The 9,178-nt window shown below is 34.8% G+C and overlaps 1 protein-coding gene across 2 annotated transcripts; it reads right to left on the bottom strand.

Annotated features, from left to right (window-relative positions):
- Positions 1 to 316: 316 nt before the first annotated feature.
- On the bottom strand, positions 317 to 6,062 carry LOC113079659 (uncharacterized). Of its 2 annotated transcripts, none has more exons than XM_026251907.1 (4): positions 5,861 to 6,062; positions 2,245 to 2,371; positions 1,713 to 1,767; positions 317 to 1,483 (listed from the first exon to the last, which is right to left on the bottom strand). In XM_026251907.1, the coding sequence occupies exons 2-4, from the start codon at positions 2,330 to 2,332 to the stop codon at positions 685 to 687; spliced, it is 942 nt and encodes a 313-aa protein (XP_026107692.1). In that variant the 5' UTR covers positions 2,333 to 2,371; positions 5,861 to 6,062; the 3' UTR covers positions 317 to 684. The 2 variants fall into 2 exon arrangements, with proteins under 2 accessions (XP_026107692.1, XP_026107691.1); XM_026251906.1 differs by having other exon boundaries at positions 5,824 to 6,062.
- Between the last annotated feature and the right edge of the window lie 3,116 nt (positions 6,063 to 9,178).

A 9,178-nucleotide genomic window follows, 5' to 3' on the forward strand; every position in this document is an offset into this window, starting at 1 on the left:
TTATTAAATCAAAAAAAGTAAAAAAGAAAAAAGAAACCTTTCTTTGAGTATGATTTCTAGGATGATATGACACTAAATAACTGAAACCAAATCTTAGCACTAATGATGAAGTTACTGTAAGTGAAGGGAGAGTCTTCACTGAAGAGACTAGAATCAGAAATATCAGAGGTCAGAGTTCATCTCACCTGCTCTTGAGCTCATCCAGTGGACTTTGGAAATGAAAAGTACTACATGGATGATAATATTTCAAAAGTGTGATAAATCTACACTCAATGCAATGAATTAAACCAGAAAAGACCATTCAGATTTAAAGAGAATTACTTTATTCTGTTTGTAATTATTTTTGTGTGAACATTTTAATACATCTTAGCGTAATAAAAGTTTAAACAATAATAATAATAAAAATAAAGCAAAGTATATACATAAAAAAATAATGCAGAGCAAAATCAATGTAGCAACTGTAAGTTTCGGCACATCAGGTATAGCTATTAAACATATAATTCTGACATAACTGATAGACCTGATATAAGTTTTAGGTAAGTTTTTATAACATTAATCACTGTGGGATAATTGGATGTTTCTATCGTTCAGTACATTCAGATGTTGTAAGTTGTTTTCTGTCAGCTGATGGAATAACAAGTTGTGTCTCAACTCTTCAAATAGTTTTATTTCATCAGATTGTATTCAGTTATTTGATATTCTTTGTTTTATTTGATCAACTTCATTCATGACATTCTGTAACTGATTAATTCCTTTCCTCATTTCATCAATGAATGTCTCTGCTTTTTTCTTGAACTCCTTTTCATCTATTTGTTTATCTGCGGGTGTTTCTTTGAGGTTGTCATTGTCATTTTGCTCCTCTTTGTCTTCGATGATCTCTTCCAGAATTTTAAGCACAGAACTCATCTCAGCAAAAGTTTCTGACAGATCTCCAGTCAAATCTTTCTGTGCACCCACTGCTCTACTCCTATCTCTCTGGAAGAGCTGTGTTTTTTCAAAGGAGGAGGAAAAACGTTCACATCGTGCATTAACTTTGTGCTCTGATAGTGTAGGGTCTCTCAGTATTTCCTGAGCACGATCATAAATCTTCTCTAGCATGTTAATAATAGGGCTGATTTTATACTGAAGTTCCTCAAGTTCTTTTTCTATGGTTTGCCTTGATTTTTTCCCCTGCTGTTTTTTCTTGAATTCTCCAATAATAAAAACAATTGCACCACCTGCAGCAACAGTAGCACCTAATCCAGCGGCAATGACAGAAGCCCCAAAAGTAAAGGGAGCTAAAGCTAATCCTAAAACCATGCCATAGAATCCGATTCTCATTCCGATTCCAGCACCTCTTCGTATATTATCATAAAAAGCATGTCTGTAATCTTTTTCAAACTCATTGACAATTTCAGTCATTTTCTTTATATGCTGATTGCATTCAGGAGTAATTTCCTCATGGAGTCTGTTCAATTCTTCTCTGAGATGAATAATGTCAGATCTGGAGTGAATAAAAAAGAAACATCAGTGTTTTGTAATAGAAATGTTTATATTTGACTGATTATCTAGTTTATTTTGAGACTTTATGCTACAAAAATGAATACATCTTATTAATACGATTTTATTAATTTTGCCTTATAATAAATAAATTAACCCCATTTATGTCAAGCTCTCTCAATTATTCTTGTTCTCTGAATCATGTGAATAACATAAAAACACAATTCTCTCACAGTTCTTCAGTCTGTTCGTCCACACTGTGTCGGCGTCTCTGTGGTTTCATTGTGGCTGCAGTTAAATAACACAAGTGAAAACACTCTTAGTTTTGTTTTAATCCTATCTTATTAACATGTAATACGTAGTCAAGGCATTTACACACGATTTGATGCTTATTGTATGTTGCAGAGCTAATAGAAATCATTAGAGACATATACTTGTCATTTGTGTTGTATTTATGCTTTTGAATGCATTATGTACAATAAAATGTTTAACTGAACTTTAACCAAACTACAGCTTTAAAATTAGAACTTATTTTACTTTTTTATAAATTATATATATATATATATATGAAGAGATCAGATGCAAAAGCCTCTAAGTGCCATCTGAAATTTTCATCTAAAATTAGGATTTTTATCAGTCTCCTATATTTATGTTCAGTTATTTCACTTTAATAGCCTGGAAAATGACCTGCACATTGCTATTAAAGTAAAATGACTCAACCTAAGCATAGGAGCTCAAAATTCAAAAAGCAATTTACTGACTCACATGACATTAAAGGAGGACTGCCCATGCTGTCATCACTGGAGTCAGAGTCACTCTGATGGAGATGCATTTGCATACTGTCTCTCGACATGGTGACCAATCAGAGACGTGCTGTCAGATCATTCAAACCCTGCAGAGAAAGAGTGACAAATCAGGATGGGTAAAACATCTGTTTAATAGAGTTTCATTAAATGGATTCCCATTGCATGTTCTGTTTGAGAGTATAACACGCTTAATATGCTTTACTATAAACTACATTTCAGACACTTAGCCCTTGATATTAATGGGCAAAATGTGTTTATCTGTGTTTGTTCAGAGGCTGAGTTTTCATTCAGTACTATAAAGAAAAACAGCAAAATTTGTATAATTCTGAGAAGCTTGAGAATCTGCCATCTTTCATTTTCAAATTCAAACATTTAACATGTATTGTGTTACAGTGAAAGCTGATTAATTATGCCAAGTTAACAATTTATTTTCGTAAAGTACTGTATAAAATTGTCCTTTTAGGCATAAGAAAGTTAAACCATCCGGAGCAGCGGGACATTTCCCAGTGGCCTGACGGTCATTCTGGTCTGCCGGCTGTCACTGTGCAGTCTATCAGGCTGACGTGCAACTGCAAATTAATTTAAGGACTTATGAATATATGAATCAGGACATGACCCAACATCAGCGAAGCACTGCCTAATTGGCTTTATCCAGAGGCAGGCTTTATCTTAGAAAATTGTGTAAATGCAAAGGAGGAGCAGAGACGCAACGGAGAAAAGCCCTGGCCACAGACGCAGCAAGTTGCTGCAAAATCCCAGCCATGTTCACCAGTAAGGTCAGAATTACATTTATATTTACTAGGGATGGGACGGTTCACATGCTGGCACGAGCTGGAACCGCTTGTTCAATACAAATACAAACACTGGATCAGTGCATTCTTTTATATTATGCATTCAGTCATTATATTAATCGAACAACAACAATAAAGAAATCAATCATTGCTCTTGACTAAAAAGCTTTTGTAACTTTAATAAAAACTAATCTATAATAATTTATAGTCCAAAATGCAATGCTGTTTTACACTTGATTACTTAACTCAATTTTTTTTTTATCTAAAAATAAACAAACCTTGAAAGTATTTTTATTTTATTTGTGTCTTTAATCTATTGAAATAATTTGTGCTGTTGCTTGTAGTTAGAATATTCTTAATAATGTGATAAATATATATATTTTTTGAAAGTATAGTATTTTTTTTTTATAAGTTACTTACAATAGATAAAATCTTTTCTATATATATATATATATATATATATATATATATATATATATATATATATATATATATATATATAAAGATCGAAGTTTTAAAACTCAAGAAACAAAATGTGCAGAATGAGAGAGAGAGGGATTAAGGGAAAGATGATAGAGACCGTGAATGCCTTGATACTTCATTTGATTATTTTGTCCTTCCACAGTCTAAGGATTTTGATGTATTTTTTTAAGTATAACCCAATCCAAACAACTGAAAGAGCCAAAGAGTTGATCAGTCTGGTGGACACATGAATTGGGCGGTGACTGCAGCAACAGAGGTGGCCTGGGATGGAGTCAGATTCCCTGTTTTACTGTCCCAGTCCGCCACTGATGTCTGGTTATTTCTAGTCGTTTACTGAAGACACTGTCTGCATGGAGAATATGGTCAGCCATCAACCCAGAAATTAACTATGTCACTGGTGTAATTCAGAGTTTATGGTGGTAATACCAACTAAAATAACAAGTGTGACATTTTGGACAAATATTACAATGTAAGGATCCACCCGCCAGCCCAAATAACAGAATCCAGCGGCCTGGTCGAAGGTTTAATGCGTATTCGGTCTTTTACTTGGGCTTCTGAATTTATCAGGATTTAGTTTAAATCCTAGTCTAGCTCCATGCTCAATCTGACTCCAATTTCACGTGATCATTAAATTTAGACAATGTTTCTATTTAAACACTGATCACGAAGGTTGATTATGTATCAATTTTGATATTTGATTATCTCGGACTCACTATACTTTCAATTATCCGTTCACTGGGGACCTAATGTCTCTTTTAAGTCTCACGCTAGCTTCACGTGGATCTTACGATCACAAACTCTCCAGTCTGATGTTAGTCAGAGGGTGTAGCTAGACTAATACATGTTTTGCCTGCCGCCTACTGCTTGCTTATAACAAAAGTGTAGTTTATTTAGTCTTTTCCCATACAACTTGCTAACAGCAGTGATACACAGAAATCAGAAGGTCTCCGATGATGTGCCAACTGCTCCAATCATTCTTGAGCCTTCAGTTTGACCAATCCTGGCCATAACTTTGCGGTAACAAAAGCTTCCTCACAGTTTACTAGTCATAATGATTTCAGACGAGTTTAGGATAAATCAAATATAACAATTTATTATTAGTCAGGTATAATTGTATCATGTCAATTACATAATGAAAACAATTAGAAGCCAATTTAGAAAGGATATTGCAAATGTGAATCGCATTGTCACCACGTGGCAACTTTGCTCCTGCACAGACACTGCAGCCATAAAAACAAAAAACAACCATGTGATCCACGCAGGAGACAAACTAATTTAACATAGTCACACATGTAACAGTTATTCTAATTTAAGACACATGTTCTAAAATGTATAGCAAAGCACTCAGGTGTTTTAGAGAATAAACTTAACTAGACAATGTGCACAGGTAGTAACACAAACAACTATATAATGTGCTCTAAGGGCACAATGTGTCCAACACAATTACATTTTTGAGTAAATAATAATATACCTGACTTCAGAAAGATACATAGTATGGAGCATATGAGATATACTCCACACTATGGGCTGATCTGACTACAGAATCGCCCCGTACTGTTTTGTCACCCCCTTAAATACTCAGACCAGACAACAAAGAAATCTTCAAATCAGTTGTAAAAACATAACGGTAATTTTGTCCAATAGGTTCCCGTGGTCACATAAGGGTCAAACCTGGTTGGAGTTAAACATTCTCAAAGACCCCTAAAGGGGAACACACCTCCTTCTCAGCAGAACACAATTCTACAAAAGTTCTTGATCTTTCTCCTAATATAAAAGACTATTGTGTAATAGAGACCATTTTACCAATCGCACAGACCTTTAAAATTATACTAAACATGAATTGGAAAAAAAACAACATTTTCACAAGATATAACATGGCATATGGATATTCTTGCTTTTGGAGGAGAAGAGTGAGAGTCAGAGGCAAGGAGGGGAGAGGAGAGGGAGGAAGGAGGTCGTAAATAGGTGTTGTTTGTACTCCTTGAAGATCTCTTTTCCAGATCAGTTTTATTGTTTTATCGCATGGCAGAATGGTATCTGTTTTCTGTGAGCTCCTGAGTTTTGGCTTGGGGAGTTAATTTCGTAAGGATATAATTTAATTCCTTTCAACAAGATGTACAAGTTGTTTAGTTATTTCAAATGAGTAATCTTTGTTTCGCTCCAGTGTGTTTAGTTTCGGTTTCGTTTTGGATCGCGTGCATTATTTCCATGCATCACTAATAAATTACCCTTACAATTCCTTAATAATGCTTAATAATGCAAACCTTATATTAACGGACCCAGTCAATGAATAAACCCGACCTTGTTGCAGTCTTGATCGAAATTATTTTGCGTTTCGTCTCCTCGTCAACAATGCGATGAACCTGAACTTTATGCGCTGAAACGGTTAAACTGTGGATTACACGAAGATAACTAATCCATACAACTTAGTTTTAAACAGTTTTCCTAAAACAAAATAAACATGGCGTAAATCTACCCGACTGAGGTTAAAACACGAACTTCTTTCGCTCCTCCCTCCTTTTTCTTTTTCCTGTTTGACGAATCACTAAATCATATCGGTAGAAAATAATGCGCACAACAATAAAGAATAATATAAGAATATTTACTCATCTAAATACTGACTTTATAAAAACAAGAACATACAATTTGTACATTTAACTGAGTTACCCTAAAAGTGCATTTTGCTCAAACAATGTCGTTATACAGTAAAGTTTGCCAAATCCACGGTTTTCTTCGGATCTGGGTTACATTAAATCTGTAGCCGTGGGTTATTTTTCATGTCCACGGGTTGAAGCGAACACAATAATGTGATATTTAGAATTTGACCAGTGGAACTTCGCTACAAATGTATATTTTACATATATATCAGTAAACAAAACCATAAACCATTGTGTTTCTTAATAGATTAGATTCAGAATAGATTAAATTTGGTTCACAATATAAGTAAATTAATTCAGTAAAAATACTGCTACCCTTTGTCAGAATAGTCAGTAAAGCAAAAGACTACAGTCACCCATAAGAGATGAATATCTTCAATGATACATTTCTTTTTTAAGATTTACATTTCAAGATTTAGTAACCTGAAGGGGTTAAAGTAATAACAATCGAGAACTTATGTTTTACAAGGAATCCATCATAAGAAAAGAGTGCTCTGTTGTATAACTGACTAATATTCTGGTCAAAACAGTTTTTAAAAAAAGATAGAACGTTTCTATAAATGCATATGAAATACAGTCGCATATGCAAAAATTATGCTTATGTATTTATGACCAAGATAGGAGCATTTCTTTATTTATAACGGCTTGATTAGCTGTGCATTTTCAGCATAAGTGTGGGTAATTTTCATTGTAGAGAAAAAGTGTTTTCAAGTTATGTTTATCACAGACCTTATTTTATTCATTATTTGTAAAACCCTGTTATAAAAACCCATTGGAAAGCCGGCAGCCAGGTGTAAATAAGACAGCAGGGAACAAATTAGGCAGTTCAGAGGGGTTTTAATCCCCAGGGTGCAAACATATAGTTCTCCAGAGTGTCCAACATAGCAGTCAAAAACCATACCAAAAAAATAAATAAAAAAACCCAAACATTTATGGAAATAAATAATTTACAATATACAAACAAGTGTAAGTTTGGCTATGCCAATGTTCATTTTCTCCCCTAAATTGGCTGCCTTTTAAAGCTTTGGCTCTGCCTATATTTGGAACACACCATGCATTTAATATACGTTTAATCTTTTCAGTGCACTGCATCAGTGCCTAATGTTTCTCTACTGTAACTCTAACTGGATCCATAAAGGATCATCAGTTACGTTTCTTAGTGTCTGGTGTGGAGTTTACATCTGTATCCTGTTATGGAAATATAGAAAGCAGACCACCTGTCTGTGTCAATTGTTTATTTGTATTTATTGATTTTATTCCATTTTATCAGTGAGAGTTTTTAAGCATACTAATTACACACTTGATTAAACTTATTTTTCATAAGGGTTGTTTTCTTTGAGTTTGATCTCAACATGCATGTGTCTCATGTTGTGAATCAGCTCAAAGGGGAAATATAAATAATCAATCATAACTAGTTATGACTCATTATGAATATTAAGATCTGCTGTAAGTATTTACTTGACCTCTCCGTTTCAACTGTCTGTCAATTCTAAGAATGTTACTTTCCTTGTTCAGGAAAATAACTTTCTTACTGTATAATAATACTCAGAGCATGTAGCAAAACTCTGCATGATTGGGGACTTCAGTTATGAGCAAACAATGAACAACCTCAAGTTTAATACAAATAAGACTTTATTAATTACAAAAACACTTAAACTAGTCTAACATACACACACACACACACATACAGTTATGTACACACATACACATACAGGCACTGGAAAAAAGGAGATAAAGCTTAATCAGTAAATATATTACAAATAAAGACATGAAGCTATGGTACAATTTGATATTCAGCAGATCTACAGCCTGAAGTAAACATAAGTTTCTTAGTTCTAACACACCTTTGTAAAAGGTGCAGATGATACTTAATGTATAAGTTAATAAGTTTGATACTTGCAAGTCTCACCTGATTGATAAAGACTCCTGATGCACTTCGGGGCTCCGGTTGATCTCTGCTGAAGTGAGTTGATGAGAAAGACCAGTTTGAATCAGATCATCTTGATGAATGAATAGTCAAGGCTAAAGCCTGACACAAGCTTAGTGTGGTTTTAAAGGCTCTTACCTCAGCATCTTCTCCTGGAATTCCTGAATCTAGAAGAACCGCATGATCTGGTGATCGGTGATCTATAAGGGGGATGATGTCACACCCTCAGGATTTGAATGAGCCAATGAGGAATGGTATCTTTTGGAGGGACGTTTTACAACTCTGTTCCTAGTATGGTGTCTTGCAAATGAAATTAGATTGTGGGGATCATTTAGATCATGAAAATACAAACTCATAGATACCAAACATCATATAGATGAGATTATATTAACTAGTGATCCACAGTAGTGTGCCGTGGGGTTTCAGTCAGGGCCTTCAGTGAGCAACTGTAAACTACAGACCCTTACACATCTGTCTTACACATCTCTGTAACAGCTAATATGCCATATGTATATAAGATCCACAATTTCAACTGTAGACTAGATGGGGGTGGATTAAATTCAGAGTAAATTCCCCTTCATGGGTCAGCAGGGCCGTAGCTGGGGTTAGAGGGGCCCTGGTGCAGGTTGTACAGTGGGCCCTGTCTGAAATTGTTTAATTTGTACTGTATGTTCATTCTATTTATTTATTTGTGCTATTTACACAATGTTTACATTTTTTTACGTTTGTAGGTGTCCAGAAACTAATTTAAAATAACACTGCCTAGTCTTCTCTGTAAATTAAAATACACAGTCAAACCAAAATGTATTCAGACACCTTCAAAAGTGGATTTGGACACGACCTGAGTGCACCTGCGGTGTGCGCTTTACACTTTGCGTTTACATCATTAAGATAGGGCCCCTAGTGTTAACAGATAGTGTGCTTTTGGTTGCTAGGGAACCAGAGGCCTGTCCATAGTCTTGACTTTTGGGGGTAGGGTCCATAGACCCTTTGGTAAGATGAGGAGGCATTAGATATTATTTGTTAAATGTAACA

The sequence above is a fragment of the Carassius auratus genome, unplaced genomic scaffold (assembly GCF_003368295.1).
Source record: "Carassius auratus strain Wakin unplaced genomic scaffold, ASM336829v1 scaf_tig00028952, whole genome shotgun sequence".
In the NCBI taxonomy this organism is placed as follows: Eukaryota; Metazoa; Chordata; class Actinopteri; order Cypriniformes; family Cyprinidae; genus Carassius; species Carassius auratus.